At 35.4% G+C, this 22,362-nt stretch overlaps 1 protein-coding gene across 1 annotated transcript in view; it reads left to right on the top strand.

Moving 5' to 3' along the window:
* Nucleotides 1–22,362, top strand: part of LOC114718585 (callose synthase 9) — a 29,340-nt gene that overhangs the window by 3,441 nt on the left and 3,537 nt on the right. The window contains exons 6-46 of the mRNA XM_028903949.1: nt 233–343; nt 630–755; nt 1,523–1,612; nt 2,833–2,930; nt 3,025–3,142; nt 3,658–3,783; nt 4,875–4,951; nt 5,028–5,106; nt 5,499–5,621; nt 5,817–5,919; nt 7,827–7,950; nt 8,083–8,272; nt 8,391–8,443; nt 9,001–9,061; nt 9,234–9,315; nt 9,775–9,824; nt 10,328–10,414; nt 10,584–10,669; nt 10,884–10,908; nt 11,115–11,209; nt 11,346–11,427; nt 11,578–11,738; nt 11,853–11,973; nt 12,660–12,757; nt 12,835–12,925; nt 13,002–13,162; nt 13,237–13,346; nt 14,655–14,789; nt 15,585–15,653; nt 15,727–15,904; nt 16,264–16,369; nt 17,236–17,355; nt 17,657–17,772; nt 17,864–17,947; nt 18,038–18,150; nt 18,225–18,277; nt 18,341–18,517; nt 18,730–18,777; nt 21,051–21,209; nt 21,548–21,661; nt 21,747–21,835. Of these exons, the coding sequence (XP_028759782.1) occupies nt 233–343; nt 630–755; nt 1,523–1,612; nt 2,833–2,930; nt 3,025–3,142; nt 3,658–3,783; nt 4,875–4,951; nt 5,028–5,106; nt 5,499–5,621; nt 5,817–5,919; nt 7,827–7,950; nt 8,083–8,272; nt 8,391–8,443; nt 9,001–9,061; nt 9,234–9,315; nt 9,775–9,824; nt 10,328–10,414; nt 10,584–10,669; nt 10,884–10,908; nt 11,115–11,209; nt 11,346–11,427; nt 11,578–11,738; nt 11,853–11,973; nt 12,660–12,757; nt 12,835–12,925; nt 13,002–13,162; nt 13,237–13,346; nt 14,655–14,789; nt 15,585–15,653; nt 15,727–15,904; nt 16,264–16,369; nt 17,236–17,355; nt 17,657–17,772; nt 17,864–17,947; nt 18,038–18,150; nt 18,225–18,277; nt 18,341–18,517; nt 18,730–18,777; nt 21,051–21,209; nt 21,548–21,661; nt 21,747–21,835 (4,289 nt within the window). The remainder of the gene's footprint in view (nt 1–232; nt 344–629; nt 756–1,522; nt 1,613–2,832; nt 2,931–3,024; nt 3,143–3,657; nt 3,784–4,874; nt 4,952–5,027; nt 5,107–5,498; nt 5,622–5,816; nt 5,920–7,826; nt 7,951–8,082; nt 8,273–8,390; nt 8,444–9,000; nt 9,062–9,233; nt 9,316–9,774; nt 9,825–10,327; nt 10,415–10,583; nt 10,670–10,883; nt 10,909–11,114; nt 11,210–11,345; nt 11,428–11,577; nt 11,739–11,852; nt 11,974–12,659; nt 12,758–12,834; nt 12,926–13,001; nt 13,163–13,236; nt 13,347–14,654; nt 14,790–15,584; nt 15,654–15,726; nt 15,905–16,263; nt 16,370–17,235; nt 17,356–17,656; nt 17,773–17,863; nt 17,948–18,037; nt 18,151–18,224; nt 18,278–18,340; nt 18,518–18,729; nt 18,778–21,050; nt 21,210–21,547; nt 21,662–21,746; nt 21,836–22,362) is intronic.

The following is a 22,362-nucleotide window of genomic DNA, read 5'->3' as shown; positions in this document are numbered from 1 at the left end:
GAAGTTTATCATGTTGCCTTTCATGTGTTCATACTAGTGTCCATACTCCATACTTCATAGGGAGTAAGCTTAACATGTTTTCAGGGTTGATAAGAGAAGGCATTTCTGCTGGAAGCATTTTCTGTAGAAAATTGCTTTTCCTAAGCTACTGTTGTTTGTTATTTGGTGGAGCTTGAGTTTTCATTAATGTTATTAATGATCATCTCTTAACAGATTTTTCTTTTTGTTGCAGCTGAAATCTCTGATGGAATCAGATTCTGCAATGACAGAAGACCTAATTGCTTACAACATTATTCCCTTGGATGCTCCTTCCTTAACAAATACTATTATGTCTTTGCTTGAGGTTAGGGAGTTATTTTGCTTAATATAGAAGTTAGAGACCAGGAATAAAACAATGAGATATATAGAGAGAGAGAGTGACCAGGAAGATAAGCTTGTATTATTGGTCTGTGTACTCTGATATATATAGACATGTCTAGTGTGATTGACATGACCAAATTTCTATACCAATGCTATAGCCATCATTGAACTAACTAATTAATCTAACTCTCATTATTTTCACTAATACTTAGGACTTGATATTTGGAATATTATTGTCTGGATTTTTACCTGAGGAAACATATTGCTAGGTTCAAGCAGCAGTTTCAGCTTTGAAGTACTATAGGGGTTTGCCGGAGTTACCTCGGGGTCATCCAATTCCTGCTGCTAGAGATGCTGATATGCTTGATTTTTTGCAGTGTATCTTTGGATTTCAGGTCAGCATGGGCGAGTTGTCATGCACATTTTTACTGGGATGGATCTCATTTTTAAAACCTTCAATCATTTAGGGTTTGGTGGCAATAAGGGGGCCAAATTTCTTGATATTTGCAATTTTTTTCTGGTATTCTGGTGCGATCAGATGAAGGGGCATGACTGCATTTATTAAGATCTCCCATTTGTCTGTTCAGATGTTTTGTATATATGTATTCAGCTTGGAGTTCAGCTCTTCAAAGTTTATGGTGGTTTCTTTTAAGATAAGGAGGGAGATTAGATATATGGTTGCATGTTCAATTTTACTTTTTAGTAGTTTGTTGTTTTTTTCCTCTCTCCATGATGTTTCTATGTTAGGATTTTTTTTTTTTCCTGTAAGTTGTATAGGTCTAATTTCTTTCAACGCTTGAATTTGTCTGTGTAAACAGCAAATTCTTTCCATTTTTATTTTCCTATTACAATTCTCTGCCCTTTTTTTTTTAAGTACCAATTACCAATACTTTAAATTCTCATGTATGATGATTTTGAGTTGAGAAATTTTTGAAGACATCAGTTGAATTAGGCGGTGAAGATTTGAGTGGAGTTTTTCACAATTGTCATTGTCTCTTCTCTGGTCTTTATTCTTATAATTAATTGTTTAATATAGATGGAACAAAGTCATAATCTGATTCATTTGATCGTGTTCTGATAAGGAGCTATTAGATGCATTGGTAGTATCAATACAAAATCATTCTCTCTCTTGCATTTGATGACGGACATTTGTTTTTTCCAGAAAGATAATGTCTCTAATCAGCGAGAACACTTAGTTCACCTGCTTGCTAATGAGCAGTCTCGGCTTGGAATTCCAGCTGAAACAGAACCTGTAAGTCTCAAAACCTTTTGGGTTTTTTTTTTTTTCGCTGAATGGTCAATAAGTTGTCTTTGTCTTGCTCTTAAATGTTTTTCAAATGTGTCATGAATTATAATTAAAGTAGTTTTATCAAGTAATATAACAAAGGATGCTACATCATTTCCCAGAGATGAAATGTGTAAAGTAGGCTTTCATGACCTTTAGGTTATGTAGGGCTAGGGGGAGGTACTCCTGTTCTACTGCTCAGGGAAGCAATTATTTCATTTAAATATCTGATAAAGTGGAATTGTGCAATCATAAAGTAGTTTCAAAATTACGGTGCATAAGCCTGTTGAATTTGCTTCCATGGATCAGTAGTGTCCTTTTGAGTTTGTGATCGTGCTAAGCAAATGGTTATGTGTGAGGGGTGTCATTGTGTTACTTTCTGCCTTCTACTTCTGGCAGTTTGAGGAGGATTTTACATCCTTTCTTTATGCATTCCTCCTTATTTAAGCTAGCTGTACAAGACGTTCATCCGTTTTGTTCTTGAGGATGTGGCTCTTGTTGTCATTGTTTTTCCCTCCTGTGTTTTCTCTGTTGTATACTTTATAGTGTCTATTGACCCGCAATTGTCTTAGTGTCAACAAAACCAATCAAAGGTCTGGTTGGGTTTATGGAGTCTCTATATCTGTGCTTTGGGTCTATATTTCTTCCCTAGTATTTTTTGCTTATAGTGCCTTTCTTTGAGCTACTGAACTACATCTTTTTTGGATTTTTTTTGGGAGGACATTTTGTCCTTAGTTTTGTGTTTTCTTTTCCTCTCCTTGGCTTTTTTCTTTGTTACTTGAAGCTAGAGCTCAAAGACTGGACAAACTGCAGCCATGTCTCGTGCCTTTTGAGTACTAAACTCTCAATTTCTTTGTTATGAACATTCTGATGACATGATGGCCCAATAGCTTCAGCTGTTCAACAAAAGCCCTTGATTATTTTATTAATATTTTTAACACTTAATATACAACTTGTTCTGGCAAGAAGAAAAAAAAATCTAGCTACGAGATGCTGGAGAGAACCTTTGGATATCTAAAGTTTCTAATCCCTTATTTTAAAAACCTTAAATTAATATGCACCAGAGGAATCAAGAGTAGGCTAAAGGTTATGGCCTCCTCCGCCATTGGTTTTTGTCATTCAATGTCTGATGATCTTTTTTTGCCCCCTTCTTATTTCTTCTTATGATTTACGTCTCTTGCTTCTAGAAACTGGATGAGGCTGCGGTGCAGAACGTATTTGTGAAGTCCCTTGAGAATTACATTAACTGGTGTAGCTATTTAGCTATTCAGCCTGTTTGGAGCAGGTATAAATATTATCAGCTATCTGTGACTGAGCGCTGAATGTAATTTATGGTTTATGATGACTGAGAGTTGAGGATCTGGAATGGCTTTGAGCAGTTTGGATGCTGTTAGCAGAGAGAAGAAATTGCTATACGTCTCTTTATATTACCTAATATGGGGTGAAGCTGCCAATATCAGGTTTCTGCCAGAATGCTTGTGCTACATATTTCACCATGTAAGATAACTGAGCAGACAATCTAAGTCATCTTTCTTTTGGTTGACTCTGAAAAGTTCATGTTAATTAATTTGTTGAGGTTATTAAAGGCCATTTTCATCCTATTATCATTTTTGTAAGCTTTCGTGGATTTTTTACTGTGAAGAAAAGCATTGAATATGCACAAGTTTTTATTCCATATATACGTTGAATTATCCTTCTCTGTAATTGCAATATTGCTCCCAACCTTCAGCGCCTTTGCAGGATGTTGAGTGTTAAACAAACTTTGAAATGATCTTTTAGGAATAGGAATTTGAATAGTATTGAATGCATTGGCTTGGTGTGAGTCTGCTACTTTTAGCCTATTTCATTCTAGCTTGGCAGATTGCTATATCTTCTGCTTCTATTCTTCATGGGTATATTTTGGCTTTAGTTCTACATGTCATGCATTCCTTTTGTTTTGCCTACTAATTGTTCTATCTCTTGTCAACTCTTATCTATAGTATTGGATTTTTACTCATGAATTTGGGTTGCAGATGGCTAGGGAAATGGATGAAATTGTGAGGCAGCAAATTGCACAGCCAGCTAATAGTTGCATTACTCAGGATGGCGTTTCTTTTCTTGATCAAGTTATCTTGCCTCTCTATGGCATTGTTGCTGCAGTAAGTTTCTGCATGTTTTATAATTGTTCTACTAACTTTACAAACAAGTAAAACTAATTGGAGACATAAGAAGTGCTCAGAATTTATGCCAACTTGACCAAAATTTTGACTGTGGACTGTGCTGAAGAGTGAAGAGCTAAAGCAAGAGAGGCTTAGGTTTGATTCTTGTTATATTTTAAAGAACAAAACTGAAAGGCCTCCTGAAACTGAATAGCTGTTGTGGAGAGCACCATTGTATATTCTATTGAGCAGCACATATCAGTCAACGTATGACTTGGGCATTCCCTATAACTTAGATTCCCTTCAATTGGCCAACCAGACTGACATTTCGACAGACACACTCGGTGACACTTATTCTTTTGTTAGTCAGAACTTTTTGTAGGTAGTGCTCTAGATATGCTGACCACTAACTTACAAATGATAGCCACCCAAGTGGGGTGGGTTATGTGGAACTTTTCATTATAAAAGCTAGGTTTTGAGATGGAAAGCTGTTTTACTCAAGTATTTAATTCTGCAGCTGATGCCACCTGATTTGAGACAGCCATTCTCTACTTCTTTAGCCCCTTTCAAGATGATCGAGAACTTTCTAGTGAAATGATATATAGTTTAACAGGGTAGGTTAAAATTTAAAACCTTTTTTCTCAAACGAATAGAATGGGGTTTTTGTCCATGATTTGACATTTTGAGGGGATAATCTTTCAGGATGAAATTAGCATTATCAGGGGAATGGTAACTCCGATTCAGAGTTGCATGTGTACTTTTTAATCATTCCTGTCTTCATTTCCATTTCTACGCTGCCATTTTAATCAATGAAATGTTCATATCAAGTGTTCGGAGGATTGGTGATATGCAAATAGATTGGACAATTTTGTTGTATGCTTAGTTGGGGCATATTGGCTGACTATTTTCTTTTGATATTTCCTTTTTGGGGTGATTGCTTTTTCTATTTATGATGTTCTTTCTTGCCTTTCTTCCCAATGATATATTGCGTTTAGCTATTATTGTGAGATGGGTTCCGACTCGAATTAAGCTAGTTTCTGTCTTTGTTAACTAAAATTGGAATTTGAACTCTCAGCTGTGTGGACTTTCAGGAAGCTGAAAGCAATGGTAATGGGAAGGCGCCTCATTCTGCATGGAGAAATTATGATGATTTTAATGAACATTTCTGGTAAGTACTGTTTGTTGGCTAATGCTAAGACGATCAGTAATTTCTTTTTTTTGATGTCTGATTGGTTCTTGTCTAGGTCCCTCCACTGTTTCAAGCTCGGTTGGCCATGGCGCCTAGGCTCTTCTTTTTTTCAAAAGCCTCCTCTTGGATCAAAGGTTTTAATTTCATGGATGAGTTATACAATCTTTTAATCGCTTAATGATGTATTTTGTTGTTTATTGTCATGTATTGCAAAGGTAAAGGTAGGCAATTCTAGAGTGATAAAATGGTTGGTTTGAAGACTCTAGGCAGTGGGATTTGACAGAAAGATTCTCTATGATATTTGGCTTAGAAACTTGGTCCCTTGAGGCTCTAAATCCTACAATTTATGTGGAAAAGGAGAAAAATAGAAGTAAGCATTACATCATGGAGAGAAATTCTTTGACAGCACCTATAGAAATTGAACCTTTGTAGCTGCTGAAGTTCGTCCTAAAAAAAACGAGCATCATAACTTCATTTTCTTTTGGTGTATATCTTGGTTATGTTATACTTTTTGCCTCTTATGCAGAACCTGGTTAATTCTGGCAGACGTCAGCGACGGGGAAAGACATCTTTTGTGGAGCATCGAACTTTTCTTCATCTCTACCACAGTTTCCATCGATTGTGGATATTCCTTTTTATGATGTTTCAGGTTTGTGATTTCATTTACTTGCCCTCTGCCCTGGCTACTAACTTGGCCAATGGTTGCTCCTCCTTGGCAATTTTTAATTTATGACATTGTTTTTGTTATTCATGCCGGCAGTAATCTATATATTCCAAATCTGTTCTAACTTGATGGCTTATGCATACTTTTCTGGGTGTGGTGTAATTTTTATCTTATTTTCAGGGTCTGACTCTTGTTGCTTTTAATGATGGACTTCTTAACGCCAAGACTCTGCGTGCAGTTCTTAGTCTTGGGCCAACATTTGTTGTGATGAAGTTTCTTGAGAGTATGTGTTTCTATTTTAAACTTATGCTAGTTTATTTTTTCATGAGTTCCTTTATCCTTGATGAATGAAGAACACATAATTACACATAATTGGAAAGGTAAGAATGAGAAGGGTGACGCATGGTGGTGGGGGGGCTTGTTCGAAAAAGCTACAGTCATTGTAGGTTTGCAATAGCCTCTGAATAAAAGGAATGATGAAGTAGTTTCTGATGATTCAAATACATTGAATATAAGGGCTGTAGCTATGCTAGGAATGACACCTAGGACCCGTTTGGTTCAATTACCAAGTGTTTGGAGATAGTAATACAGTGCAGTGCAATGGGATGTAATGCAATATTTATTACCATCAACACATTTGGTATGTTAATAAGGAAACTGGGCAAAATATTACTTTTTTCATTTAACCAAATAAAAATATTAATGAGAAGTCCTAAAAGCCCTTCAATCACAACCACAATCGTCTTCTTCCTCTGCTTTTCCTCTGCTCATGCGCCTCCTCCTACAACTCACGTGTTTAGTCTTACTGCTCCATTTTTATTCCCTTTTTTATTCAGTTTCAAATTTTTAGACCAAGCCTATACTCGCAGCTCACAACCCCCCAAATGCCTCACCCTAATAGAGTACGTAGATCAAATGAAAAATGAAATATTATGGATAAAATTGACATTGGGAGGGCTCGTCAGATATTTTTGCAGTTAATAGTGGGATGATCAAAATAATTTTAAGGAGAAGCAGTAGTTGGGAAAATGCAAAAATTGGTGAGTCGACGCAATTGGGTATTGTTATGATGTGAAATATATATAGGTATAGACGAATTAACCTACTTTTACTTTGTGAGGGAGAAGGAGGATAATGGAGGAAGGGAGATGATAAAGGGGAAGAGAGAGCGGTCAAGGTAACAGAGGGAGGGAGCCTAGAGATCAAGGACAAGGTGTTAGTTGGAGGGACAATCAACGGAGAAATGTTGAGGGCAACTATTGTCCTTTCATGTTAGTTAATAGGGATAAAATGGACATTTTATAAGGAATTGCAGTTCTGCAATGATCATTCATAGGTCCCCCCATATGAATGGATAATACCAAAAAATGTGCAATAGATATTACTATTGCAATCTGTTTTACCATATATCAGCTCAACCAAACAAGCCATGTATGGTAATGGGATAAAGATTACCATTGCAAGGCTGCAATGCGTTTGAACCAAACGGGTCCTTAATGTGCTGGAGACTAGTCACAAAACTTGAGGGATTTATAATTCCTTGATTTTATCCCTAATTCAAGGGTCAAATAATAAAAGCAATAATTACACTAAATCCCAGAATTGATCACAACATAATTGCAACCTCTTAACATATTCATATATGAATATAATTGCAATGGTGAAATAGAAGTTTTTAAACTAAAATGAACACTTGGGCTTTTTTCTCGCCAAAGGGAGTTGCTTTAATGTTTTGCCCCATGTTAGCCTTCTAGTATGTTGATGTTAATGACAAGATGTCAACATCATCTCTTATCTTTATAGGAGGAAGAATTGTTGTGGCCACTATCATATATTGCTTGTGATGCCGCTTCCAGTTGTATTAAAACTTATGATAACATTATTTATGGGCTTTGATTTGCTTTTTTGACCTGAAACAATGCTTGACTTAGTATGAGAGCTTTTGTGATGTGTCATTAGGAGTCTGATCCCTGGTTCTCCTTACCCTTCTATCATAGCTAAGTTTCAACACAAAATGTGGTATGCTTTTGGTTTTTCTATATTTAAGTCCAATAGGTTTTGGTGTGAAGGGTCATATTAGAGATTATAACTAAACTAATCATGGGCTTTGCTTAATTAGTTAAGCTTTTTGGTTAAAATGGTCCTTGGCTAGTAGCTTCTATTTTCTGAAGTGGCAGTTTCTTCATGCAGGTGTTCTGGACATTTTCATGATGTATGGAGCATATACAACAACAAGGCACTTAGCCATTTCCCGAATTTTTCTTAGATTTACATGGTTTGGCGTTGCATCAGTCTTTATAACCTTCCTTTATGTGTACGTCTGCCTTGACATGTGGAACTTTTCATTAGACTAATTTCTTCTAGCTGTTTCTTTCTTCCTTTCTTTTTTAGTATTGTTTTCATGTTTGCAGATTATCTTTCTCTGACGGACTGTATTTGCCTGCAGGAAAGCTCTCCTTGAAGAGAGCCAAGGAAATGGAAATTCAATTGTTTTTAGATTATACGTGATTGTCATAGGGATCTATGCAGGTGTACAAATTTTCATTAGTTTCCTCATGCGAATACCTGCTTGTCATCGTCTGACTAATCAATGTGATCGCTGGCCTTTAATTCGATTTGTAAAGTGGATGCGTCAGGTTCTTAATGCCTTCATTTGTACTCATTCTTAATAAATATATTACTTGTCTAATATTTTGGGGAGTAATGTTTACTGATTGATTTATTGTTTCTTGCCATGTCTTTTGATTGCTGAAGGAGCGATACTATGTTGGACGGGGAATGTATGAAAGGAGTTTTGATTTCATAAAGTATGCACTTTGATCTTTGTTCTTTTGTCTTCCTTCCCCCAGTTATCTGTATTTAGTTTTGTGTGACAATAGAGAGCAAAAAGTAGGGGGAAATAGAAGGAGCTGTACAGAATATGTTGTTGAAATACTTGAGGCCATGTGTAAAAAGAAAAGTGACCGTATGTACTATAGTACCTGTAAGTTTTGTATATGCTAATTCTATTACTAGACAGAGACCCTTATTGCCTTGTGTGGATTTCAATTGACCCTCTTCATAACGAGAAAAAACTTTCTTGAATTCTTAATTTCTCTTAGACGGGTGACTCTTCCTAACCTACTAGATTTCTCTAAATATCGATTGACAATAAAAGAACAAAGAATGTATACATGGGATATTTATATAAGAGAGGAAAACGATGCTAGCTGACAAATTGCTGTGCTAAATGGATTAAATCCTTGATTCTGTGCCTATTTCCTAGGGTCAGCTAATAACTACGTAATCAACTTTCAGCTAGTATAATATCTACAATATCTAACATTAATAGCTGTTAACAAGTCGATTTACCCCTTTTTTGCAGGTATATGCTATTTTGGCTTGTTGTCTTGGGTGCGAAATTCTCATTTGCTTACTTTTTACAGGTGATTTCTGCACATGCATGCATATAGGGGTAAATCTGGGTGTATATTTCTTCGCACATGTATCTGCATTTTTGTTTGCTTACAGGCAAATGAATACATGATTGTGTTTTTCCTTGTTATATATTTATATTTTTTTTTTGAGTTTTTTATTTTATTATTTAATTTTTTTCAGATCAGGCCACTAGTTAAGCCAACAAGGGTGATAGTGGGCATGGATAATCTTGAGTACTCTTGGCATGATCTTGTTTCTAAAAGTAAGTAGTGGGCTAATTGATTACAAGGTGGCAGGATTATGTGTAGTTTTTCTAGGCTCGCCTATCAGAACTTTTGAATATGCTAAAGAGTTATTTGTTACTCATCCATTTGTGAAAGCTTTCAGAGTAGTGAACTCTGAATTATTATTTGATTGAAGCGAGACTCACCAATAAATGGAGGGGAGATAGCTATAAAACTAGTTATTCAATCCCAAAATTAAGACGACAAAAGTTTTGAAATTAAAATCACCAAATCTGTAATATATGATAAGTAGACAGGATGAAGTTAACTACGTGACAACAGAATAAAATCATAACAGAAAATCCTATGATTTCGAACAATTTGCTATAAGCCAGTGAAGTCTTCAAAGGACAAGTAGAGAAACACGAGTTAGTTATGACATTGTGGCTTTGTCTTGATTATTATTTTGGTAATTTAATGTGCATTAATTCTTGCAGATAACCATAATGCTTTGACGGTTCTTAGCTTATGGGCTCCAGTATTTTCTGTAAGTTTAAGGCCTTAATTTTTAACATGCTATGGATACAGTTTTACTGCATTTCTTTGTCCTTTCACTTTCTGCTACACTCTAATGTTTATTGGATTACTTCAATCAAGAGGTTAGTGAGATGGGTGATATAGACCAGTTGAGTCACAAGTATAGGAAACTTGTGTCGTGGTGTGTATTCCTTTTGGTTTTTCTTATTTGATAATGCTGGAATTGTGAATTCTCCTGATGCAATGAAGTTTTCTTTTGGCATACAACGAAGTTTAAATTTGAATCAATGTGGTATATTCTTGGTGAGCTTGCTATTCTTCTGTTGAAAATTGTCATGGGAAAGAATGCTCAGGTTTTTCAATAATTAGTTATTAGTTATTAATAAATATAAAAGCTGTTTCCTGATGATCAAGGCTTCCATGCTTCCTTTTATTGTTTTGCTGATCCATATTTTTTTATCCTTTCTTGGTTTTCTGCTGTTGTTACTTATTCATCTGTCTTGGTGGGTTCAGATGTACCTTCTAGATGTTTATGTGTTCTACGTACTAGCTTCAGCTGTCTGGGGATTCTTGCTTGGGGCAAGAGATCGCTTGGGAGAGGTATATAATATTTTTGGCAATTGTTAAACTGACTGCAACTCCTATGGCTTGACAGTGTGCTCTCGTTATAGTTACATCTATTTCCTTCAACTAGGCTTACTCTTTCAAACAATTGCATATGCAATTTGGTGGTAACTTTTTGGTTCATGCCTGTTTTTGATCACACCAGATTAGATCATTGGAATCCCTACACAAACTTTTTGAGCAGTTTCCTGGAGCTTTTGTGGACACTCTTCACGTTCCTCTTCCTAACAGGTTGCACTTGCAATTGCTTTCTTCAAATGTATAAAATTAACAACTTTGTTGTCTTGTTTGGTTTTTATTTATAATTATACTTCATTGTGAATGTTTGGTTTGGAAGGAGCATAACTGTCCAATGTTTATGCCCTTATTGTTTTATTTTGTTCCCTCTTGATCCATGATTGTTGGCTTGTATTTATTAACATAACTCTTTCTAAACTTCTTTCAGGAGTTCTCGGCGTGCATCTGGTGAGGTAAGTTACTTTTCATTGACAAAAGAATATTAACTATATTCATTTCAATATGATTGTGTGTTGGGTGCAAACAATATTTGGCCAACTTCATTGTAGAAAGTGAGAAACTCTACTCATATAGACAAGAATATTATTGTAAAGGAGTGTTATTTGACTTATCCAAGCTTGAGAACTCTGCATTTACTTGATTGCCTCTGCATCTGAAGGGTGTGGTAAATAACAAGGTTGATGCTGCACGCTTCTCCCCCTTTTGGAATGAAATAATACGAAATCTGAGGGAGGAGGATTATATCACTAACTTGTGAGTGCTGTCACATGCTTTCTACAATCTTTGCCTACCTTAGTTTTTCCCCCCCTGGGGGACACTGTATGCTTCATATTTGTATGTTTTCTGTTAGTTTGATTGATGCCTATATGTGTTTGTTGATTCTTTGCAGAGAAATGGAGTGGCTGTTAATGCCTAAAAATTCTGGGGATCTTCCTTTAGTTCAGTGGCCTCTTTTTCTACTTGCTAGCAAGGTAATTTAGGTCTTTCAATTAAAATAACTAGGAGATTAATTCCGGATGAATGCATGCATCTGTCCTCTTGCTTGTAAACATGATCTTCGTTTTAAATTTTTTCTTTGTTATTGTTATTTAATTAATAAATCTCCTTTACATGATTTGTAGATATTTCTTGCCAAGGATATTGCTGTTGAAAGTAGAGATACTCAAGATGAGCTTTGGGATAGGATTTCAAGGGATGACTATATGAAATATGCTGTTCAGGAGTGTTACTATACCATCAAACTCATATTGACAGAAATATTAGATGAAGTGGGAAGGATGTGGTGAGTGTCATGAAAAGTTGATGCAAATTGAATCATTTACCTTATAAGACGGGAAATATGGTTAATATATCAACTAATTTCTTGGTTATTTTGCAATTGTTGCCATTCTGGCAGGGTTGGAAGGGTATATGATGATATTAATGCAAGTATCACGAAGAAGAGCATTCTTGTGGATTTTCAGCTTAATAAGTTGCCTCTTTTGATATCAAGAGTATCTGCACTTATGGGTATTTTGGTTCGTATCAAGTACTTTAAAGTCATTGCATTGTTTTATGCATTTTGATAGAATGTTTCCAAAAATCATGTAGATGACCAAGGTTTATGCTAGCTTTTTACTATTGACATGTGTTGTGAGTTTATAATCATTACTAACCAAAAAAAAATACAAAATTTAATTAATCAAGGAGAGACGAGTGCTAAAAAGAGGACCAGATATGCTCCACAAACAAAAGAAAATTACAAGGTTTTCTAACAACTTTCCAATTGCTCTGCATTGCCTTGTGCTTCTTAGCTGAATGTAAGCGAGATGTCACTGTTGTTTCCCTTATATTTGATAGGTCTAATTAAATCAGAATCAGTAATCCTATCTTTGTTTCCAAATATTGTTCTTAAGGTGGCATGTTAGTTGTTAGACATGCAATATTCATCATTCCATTTTACGTGAACTCTATGCATGGCCTTTTACAAACATAGTAAGTTCTAGCTATAGGATGCTACCTATATGTATTTTCATTTGCTTTTTTTTTTTTTGAAAATATTTTTTGATTCATGTCATTGTAAAATTACATTATTATATTTTCTTTGTGATTTTTTTTTGGTTTATAATTTGGCTAATAATCTCTTCTCGATGCGCTGCTTTTATGATGAAAGTTTTAATTATCAAATACCCTGTAAAATTTTCATTGATTTGACCCTGTGTAGAAAGAACCAAAAACACCTGAACTTGAAAGGGGTGCAGTTAAGGCTGTTCAGGATCTCTATGATGTCGTGACGCATGATATCCTTTCTATAAACATGAGGTTTGTCACACTTGCTGAGGTTCTTTTGTTTCACTACATCTCCAGTCTCTTTACTGTTCACTTGCTTGTTCATCTAGGGAAAATTATGATGCTTGGAATTTACTGTTGAGAGAAAGGCAAGAGGGTCGTTTGTTTGCAAAGTTGAAATGGCCCAACAATGCTGATTTGGTATGCTTTGCTCATTGTTTCTATTTTGGCATGTGTATCCACTTGTTTTCTGAATTTGGCGACTAAATTTATGTAGAGTGAACAAGTGAAAAGATTGCATTCTCTATTGACCATCCAACATTCTGGTTCAAACATTCCTAAGAATCTTGAGGCTAGACGAAGGCTTGAGTTTTTCACAAATTCTCTTTTCATGAAGTTGCCTGTTGCAAAGCCAGTTAGAGAGATGTTATCTTTCAGGTAAATAGTTTCTCTTCAAGCAACTGGTTCTGCTTGCTGCTTCTGATGTGCTTATCCCTTGCGTTTGTATGCAGTGTTTTCACACCATATTATTCTGAGATTGTGCTTTATAGCATGGCTGAGCTGCTAAAGAAAAATGAAGATGGCATATCAATTCTATTTTATCTTCAGAAGATTTTTCCAGGTAGTTCCCTCATAATTTTGCTGGAATATGATTGCAAGTAGATAGTTTGCGTGATTTAGTGATGCCTTATCTTCATTGGTGACTTGGACTTCATGGTATCATTAATCCTTTGGATTGGCTGATCATGGGATTAAATATTTGACGAAATTGTCATCCATTTTCTTCTGTTCGCTTATTGTGTTTTATGATCTTGCAATTTAATTTTTGAAATTTTGTTGCTAATTTTATGGGATTCAATGGCTGATATCTCATGGTCATGTATCCCTATTTATGTACTTTTGTATTGGAAGAACTCTTGGTGTTTTTAGTAGGTCATAAGAACTCTTCTATTGGAAAGCTCACTTCCGTGAAACATGGGAATGGGCCTTCCATCAATATAATATAGCTAAGGAAGTCCCACTTATTTTGAAAATTAATGGCAAAAATTACCCTACTCTTTATAGTTTTGTTTTTTCTTCCCTCTTTTGGGGTCAGCATACTCTTTATATTTCAAGACTGATTATCTTTTTCATCTATTCATTTTGCAATTTTTATGTTCAAAGATTTGATTTTTGTTTTTTTTGAATCCATACTAATCATGTAAACTGGTTCCATGGAATGCCCATTTCTCTTTACCATTCCAGTTCCTATTATCTTTCTTATTCCCTTGAAAACATTTCCATTGTACCAAATGTACCTTAGTGCAGAATATATCCATTTAGGTCCAACAGGCAGCCCTGAAGTTACATTTGTTTGAATGTGAAATGATTATGTCTTATATCATGTTGGTTTAATTGAGAAAAGCAATCCTTAATAATGAGATATGATGCCCATTATTGGGATTGATCCAAACAGCTTTAAGCCTTTGTCTTCCAGAGCCCAGTAATTTTTGTCCACCCAATCTAGTTCATCTATGGACCATAATGGGCTGGTCTTCTTTGGGGTCAGGATTGCGGTTGATAGAGTTCTTAAATGATGAGATAGAAGGCCCGTTAAATCCTAACAAAAATATTAAGGCCAATAAAATCCCTCTAAAGCATTATTTAAATAGGACACTTTAACGTATTAAATTATGATCCTAATTTAGTCTTAGTCTTGTTCTTGTTTGAGATCTATATATATCTCTATTTCTTATTTGACAAATTATTTATATTAATCTTTTCTAATCTCTTTATATTCTGCATTCCATGGGGATTTTGTTACTTGGTATCGTGAGCTCCCCCCTCCCTCCAACGTTTTTTTTTCTTGGTTTGAAGATATCTTGTCCTTCAATCTATCTCTTTATATAATGAAGTTTTTTGTTTTTTTAAATTTTTTATCAAACTGTAGATGAGTGGAAGAACTTTCTTGCTCGAATTGGACGCGAGGAAGATGCACTTGACTCAGAGCTTTTTGATAATCCTAGAGATATCCTTGAACTGCGCTTTTGGGCATCTTATCGGGGACAAACATTGGCTAGAACTGGTAATGGTTTCGGTTCAAATGCTGAATATAGGGTTTCTTACATCAATGCTGTGAGACATTCCTCCATGTGATGTTAAAATATTTTTCTGGAATGATCTATAGTCTTGTATTTCATGACCCTTCTGCACCTTTGTGTGTTATTTATCCATCTTATTTATTCCATTTGAATTTAAATAAATCTCATTGGATGCGGTGGTTTCTCATGCTAACAACTTATTGCAAATTGAATTCCTTTGTTGATTTTGTTTCACTGTTATATGGTTTAAAATGGCCATAAACTTCATTGAATTTCTTCCCTTTTTATCTGAATCATCTTATACATTGTTGCGCTCCTTTTCTGGTTGTGGAGTGCTGAATTTTGTGATGGTTATTCTTTGTTGTTATGGTTTTATTTCTCATTTTCCCTGTTGTCTCTTCAGTACGTAGTTTTTTAAGTATGTTCGGCTTTTTTGGTTGTAATGTTTGACAATTGAGAATGGTTTCTTGTTAAATGTAAAGAAAGTTTGGCAAGCTTTGATTAATGGTGTGTTTTTTCTTGATTGTTTAGGTTTTCTGTATTGTATTAGTTTCTTTTACCAGGATAGTTGATTCTATGTTCATGCAGTTCTTTCTTTTTCTCACGTGAAATTTCTTATTTAAAAATTACAAATAATAATAAATTGAAGAATTTTCTTGATTAAATTTGATGGATAAGATTGTATAAAGTCTTGGAATTTCTGCAACTCTATTTGGAAAAATTTTGTCCTAATATGCTTAATTATTATTATTATTATTTTTTTTTTGGGGGATCAACAGTCCGAGGAATGATGTACTATAGGAAAGCCCTTATGTTACAGACATATTTGGAGCGGACAACCTCTGGAGGTCAGGGCGTTTGATCTTTTTATTATTGGTCAAGTGATGATATTAGGAATCTAATTTGCTTTTGGTAATGTAGATTTGGAGTCTGGAATTGGCAGCAGTGAAGCGACTGATACACTTGGCTTTGACTTATCACCTGAAGCGCGTGCTCAGGCAGATCTCAAGTTCACTTATGTTGTTACGTGCCAAATTTATGGAAAGCAGAAAGAGGAACAAAAACCTGAGGCTGCTGATATTGCCTTGCTTATGCAAAGGTGTGTTTGGATATTTAAGGGACCAACTTTCATATGTTAGTTTTCTCTTAATTCTCTGTTTGGTAGTGTGGAAGTGAAGGCTGGGAAGTGGAATTGGGGTGGGAAGTGCAAAAAGAGCCCGTTTCTATGGTATAATTGGGTTGGAACCTAGCCCCATCAAAAGTGATGGAACCAGTTCCTTCCTTGCCCCCATGGAACTGGCCCAGCAAATTGGGAAAGAAATTATTCCTGTGATCTACCTCTTAATTCCTAATTGATGCATAAGGTCATATTTGCTTCAATTTACAAAGTAATTGCATAATATTTCTTGCACTTCTAGATATAAAAGTCTAATTCATGAAATTTGTTCATTATGTTAGGCATGAAGCTCTTCGTGTTGCTTTCATTGATGTTGTGGAAACTTTAAATGGTGGGAAAGAATACTACTCAAAGCTCGTGAAGGCTGATGTGAATGGGAAGGACAAGGTGTCATTGATTTCTATCGTTTTCTTCTGTGAATTATCCTTCTTTTCTGGATGCAAATATGATTTTTGCTTGCGCATACAATTAAGGTCTTCCTAACCCAATTTAATCTCTTTCTGGGCATAAAGTTCCCCTGTGGGTTGTTTATTGGAGTCATTGTTAATCCTAAGATAAAATTATTATTTATTGGAGTCATTGTTGATCGTAAGATAAAATTATGTTTGCTAACTACTGATAAGCATAATAATAAAAGAACGTTTGAAGTAACATACTTATAAATATGTGTATATTTCAACAAAATCATTGATTTTGGACTAAAAACCTGTTGGTCTACTGTAACTCATGGAGAATAGTGTTTGGATAATAACTACTGGACGTGAATAAAGGAAAGGATGGAGACCTGGGGCGGCTGATATGTTCGGTGCTATTTGTTCTTTCTGTCCATAAAACTGTTGACCATATGTGAATGGAAAACTGAAATGATGTTATTGCTTTAGATTCAAAGCGGAGAAGGCCAGAAGCTGTTTCCCTTTTTTGGTTTTTTGTTTTGTGATTTTTTGTGGCCAAGTCCAGACCCTTATTTTTTAGGAACCTGTCTTTTTACCAATATCCTCTCACAGAAGAGACGATCTACTTGATGTTTCTGAAACCTAATACTACTTCCGATCCTGAATATAAAAAGCAGTAGACTAATTTGGGGAGATTAAGGAAGTTAAATAAATGCTTTGAAAGTTTTATATTTATCGTTTTTTCCAAAGTAATTTGCTCAGCTCATAAACTGATATATAATCTAATAATGCACATAAGGATTTTACAGAAAGTGGTTGAGAGATATATAAGCTCTTACCTGAAGGCTTTTTCTCTTGCAGGAAATATATTCGATCAAGTTACCTGGAAACCCCAAGCTTGGTGAAGGGAAACCTGAGAATCAAAACCATGCAATTATATTTACTCGTGGAAATGCAATCCAGACAATTGACATGAATCAGGTTCCTATTGAATCTATGTGACTTTTGTGAAAAAGTGTGTTGGATTGATGGTGTTTCATGCTGTCTTAAATTCTTGTTCTGTCCTGCGATCCTTTTTAATTTATAATATTTCTTATTTACTCAAGTGTTTTTGGCTTTTTGATGCTAATCTTCATCATATTTGTGGCTGAAAATGGTTGAGAGACATTATGTTACTTGATAGTGATTTTGTTTATACCAAAGGTCTAAGTTGTGCGACATCGTGTGTATTTATTGTTGCAATTCCTTGTGAGTTTTGATGTTTATTTAAGTGTTATTATAGGATAACTATTTTGAGGAAGCTTTGAAGATGAGGAATCTCCTTGAAGAATTTCATTGCGATCATGGTCTTCGTCCTGCTACCATTCTTGGTGTTAGAGAGCATGTATTTACTGGAGGGTATGTGGAACATGGGTGCTGTAATTTGAGATGTCTTTCTGATTGATTGTTTGCAAATGTTATCAAGTAATTTATTCATTTCTACATGCAGTGTCTCATCTTTGGCCTCATTTATGTCCAACCAAGAAACTAGTTTTGTTACTTTGGGCCAGCGTGTCTTAGCAAATCCTTTGAAGTAAGTCCATTTTCTGTAGCTAGCTGTTTCCCCTTCTGGATGTTGAAAGTAATTGGAGCCAAATTGTGCTAAACTGCTAATCATGATTAGGGTCCGGATGCATTATGGTCATCCAGATGTCTTTGATAGAGTATTTCACATTACCCGTGGTGGCATCAGCAAGGCATCTCGTATCATAAACATTAGTGAAGATATCTTCTCAGGTATGGATGGTTGCTTTGTAAGTCAGGCTTTGGTTCCTTCGACCTTTTGCATCTTAAATCTTGTTAATTTACAGGATTCAATTCAACCTTACGTCAAGGGAATGTTACGCATCATGAATATATTCAGGCAAGGCTTTTTCTTGTATGATGCATCTATTAATAATTGTGATTCTAATAAAGAAGTTTACAGGTTGGTAAGGGAAGGGATGTCGGGCTCAATCAGATTGCTTTATTTGAGGGTAAGGTTGCTGGTGGCAATGGTGAACAAGTTCTCAGTCGTGATGTATATAGACTTGGGCAACTTTTTGATTTCTTCCGGATGATGTCATTTTTCTATACAACTGTTGGTTTCTACTTTTGTACCATGGTAAGCCACATACTAATCATGATTTTTGTCTATCTTGGCTTTTTTGAAGTTCAAAGGAGTTATATTTTATTGTTAACTTATAGTTGGAATTATCTTGGGGTTAAATGTGTATATTGCATGCAATGATATGTGTTATTCTAGTATTTTTTAGCATGCGCGCTTGGATATTCTGTCCTCTCACATCTGAACATGCTATCTGTATTATCTTGCAGTTAACAGTGCTGACCGTGTACTTCTTTCTTTATGGGAAAGCATATCTGGTAAGATGGATTTTTTTTATTGTGATTTTAGATTATTTAGCAGTTCACCATTATTTATGATTTATACATTTTTAATGTGTGTTGATCTCATTGTTACAGTTTTTATACTTATTTCTCTTCTTGAAGCTTTGTTGGGGCGTAGTGTTTGTAGTTCATGCTTTATTCCATAGCCATACTTATGGATGCCCTCAAAGTGGGAGTTCACTCTCATATGAGGTTTTAAGATACTTATGGATTATGGATGCCCTCGAAGTGGGAGATCATCCTCATACGAGGTTTTAAGAACATTTGAAAGCATTGTTGCAAGAACCAGGATGGTCCGCAGGTCTTATCCAACCAAGAACAGTCCATAGTTCATTTTGTATAACTTAACCTAATCACCTGTGTTTACTTACATCTGTCAAGGAACTACTGGACGATCTGGTGTTTGCTGAACCAGTTGACCTAGTATGGTTTGGTCTGATCAAGTTGCTAACCATGGGATGATGGGACTCCTGAGAAGTTATAATGTCATCCACCCATTTTAATGGCTAGTCTTGCAACTTCAAAGGTTAACTAGGGTTTTGACTCAGGCACCTTTAAGATGGCAAGACAAACTCGGTCAATTAACAGTGCTCTGCTGGATCCTCGACTTCACAATATAATATATTTACTAGAAACAATTGAACATCTACATGGCATAATAAATTAGAATGTTTGGTACTTTAGAATTACTGTTCCTCGCAGCTTTATTATTTGTCTCTAACTTTGCACCTTGTCCTCTTGATTTCTTTTATGACTAATTAATAACTCTTTCCCCCCAAACGTCTGATCTTTCAGAAGCTTTTTTGTTTTCAGTGACTTGGCTTAGAGCATGAATTTTATGGGGTAAATGGTAAAAACTATCTTTAATTTACTCAAAAATAATTAAGTGAATCAAATGATTAAAGTAAAACTGTCAGAGATGATGCACAAAGACAAGACCTATTTGCTTATTGTTATATTTTGATGATATTTTATATATAACCATTAAGATGATTATGAAATGTTTAGACAAATACACAAAATTGGATTATGACCCCCTTTTCCTGCTCAACGATTGTTTCAATCTTCAAAACATTGCTTTGGAGTATGTGTTTTTCAATTCCTCATGAAACTTTCCATGTTTTTATTGTTATGAAACTTTGCTTCTGCCTTTTCTACCCTACTCAAGATGCATTTTGCACGTGAGGAGTTATTTCTTGGACCAGTCATTAATAACTTGATTATTTTTAGATAGTAGTAGGTAGAAACAATGCTCACATGAAGATCAAACTATTCCATCAAATTGAGTATGATTGTATGTGTGATAGCTTCTTGGGATTTTTCCCCTTTTTAGAGTTTGAAAAACTTTGAATTTCTTTTTCTCATTGCACTCTTCATGTCTGGACCTTTGCATCATGCGTTGTGTAAGTTCTGGAAATGGTGCTTATTTGTTTTTTTTTTTGTTATATAAGACCAATAGGGACTACGAAGAAAAGGAGAAAAACAGGAGAGAAAAGAGGGATAAAGAGATTGGAAGAACAAGGGGGAAATGAATAAACAGTGATGGATGGAATCATTGATATTTTTAGTTCTTGACTGAGCTGTGTCAAAGTTGACAACTAAGGGTTTACAAAGGAAAATAAAATCACATATTTAAACCAGTCTTGGAAACAGTAACAAATAATATTACCTAATTTAAGTCTTAATTAATTAATGAATTAATTCTTGATGGAAAACAATTATTCATATCATTGAACTTATCACTTAACTGTCCTCAGAAGATGGAGGCTTTCCTGTTCGTTAACTTTAGACGTTTGGTAGGAATAAGGAGTACAAGGTCTTCTAAGTGAGCATTATTTTTCTGTTGTTTTGAGCTTTTATTTTCTGTGGATGGTATCTTTTGCTAGTATTCTTGTCTCTTACATTATGCTTGATTTATGGTCGGTTATTAGTTTGATGATACTTTTCCCTTATACTAGGTTATTTGCTAAGGGTATCTCATCAATACTTAATTACTGCACAATACAACTAAACTGCATCGCACTTAATAAGCACTTTAAATTAGTTGATTATCTAGTATTTAGTTTTTGTATGTACACACACACACGCATATATAATTTGCAGCATTCATTGGATTTCTCGATTCTTGGTATTTTCCTTGGTCTTTTCCTTTCATAACTTCTGCTTCTACTCTCCTAGTTGTTTGCATGCTTTGTGTTTGTTTTAGCTGGGATTTATCTGATATCTAATCAAGGGTGATGTTTCCCCAGGCATTATCTGGTCTTGATGAAGAAATAGAAGAGAGGGCTAGGATAACTAAGAACACTGCCCTGAATGCTGCTTTGAATACACAGTTCCTCTTCCAAATTGGGGTCTTCACTGCCGTACCGATGGTCTTGGGCTTCATCCTGGAAGATGGTTTCCTGAGGGTAAATGTTTGCCTCTAACCCTTTTTTTTTTGGCCCTCAAAGTATACTCGCCAAGAAAAGATCCGGTATTTTATTTTTCTGTGTTTTCATTTAGTGAGTGCTGTACATGCTGAATAAAAATGTAGGCCACGTGTTGGTTAGACTGTGCATCCTGCTACCTTTTTTTAAGGTAGTGAAGGGAGGGTTTGATATGGAAATAATTGATATACTATAAATAAGTAAAGAATCTTCTTGTTACACGTTAGATATGCGTGTGTGTGTGTGTGTGTTATCTTGTGAAAGAAAGCAACTCAATGTGTTATTTCTTTGAAGTTACTTATGCATTTGAGTTGCTGCAGGCCATTGTTAGTTTTGTCACAATGCAGTTTCAGCTCTGCACCGTCTTCTTTACATTTTCCTTGGGTACCAGGACTCATTATTTTGGGCGGACCATTCTTCATGGTGGTGCAAGGGTTTGTTTGCTGACCTGATGCTGTCCCTTTTTTATAGTTGTCTTCCTTTGCTTCAGCTCAAAAAAGTTTGCTTATTTGCTTACAGTATCAAGCAACTGGACGTGGATTTGTTGTCCGCCATATCAAATTTTCAGAGAATTACAGGCTCTACTCTCGCAGTCATTTTGTTAAAGGGTGTGTGTCTCTCACTCATATGATTAATATATAATTCTGATATCAACATGTAGAAATTAGATGGGGGACTTTTGTTCTCCAGCATTCCCTTGCTTACTCTTTGGTTTATTTTTTTATTGCCCAAGATTGTGTCCTTTGAGTCTGAAGAGGCCTCAGGTTACAACCACCTTTATTTTTCGTGGCTTGTGCTTTTAGCCTTGTACTTTGATGGAGACTTAGGTAGTGTAGGTTGTCAAAGTCCTACATTTAGTATGGAATGGTTGATGAAGTATTTAAGCGCGCTGGTTCTCTCATCTCAATATCTAGCCTTTTGGGTATCCCATGCAAGTACCCTGTTTGCAAGGGATTGTGTTTGGGAAGAGGAGCTGCACGGCTCATGGCACATAAATAGTATGACTTCTTTTTACGGAAAGAAAAGGATGAGTATAACCACAAACCCCAGATTTGTCACTGAGGACGTCATGTTGGCAAAAATTGTGAACAGAATTTCCAAACCAACTATGCTCAGACAGAGCATATACGATGGA

This window comes from Neltuma alba, unplaced genomic scaffold (genome assembly GCF_004799145.2).
Source record: "Neltuma alba isolate B1F8T4 unplaced genomic scaffold, ASM479914v2 tig00011852_pilon, whole genome shotgun sequence".
Taxonomy (NCBI): Eukaryota; Viridiplantae; Streptophyta; class Magnoliopsida; order Fabales; family Fabaceae; genus Neltuma; species Neltuma alba.
This window is presented reverse-complemented; position numbering and strand designations above follow the sequence as displayed.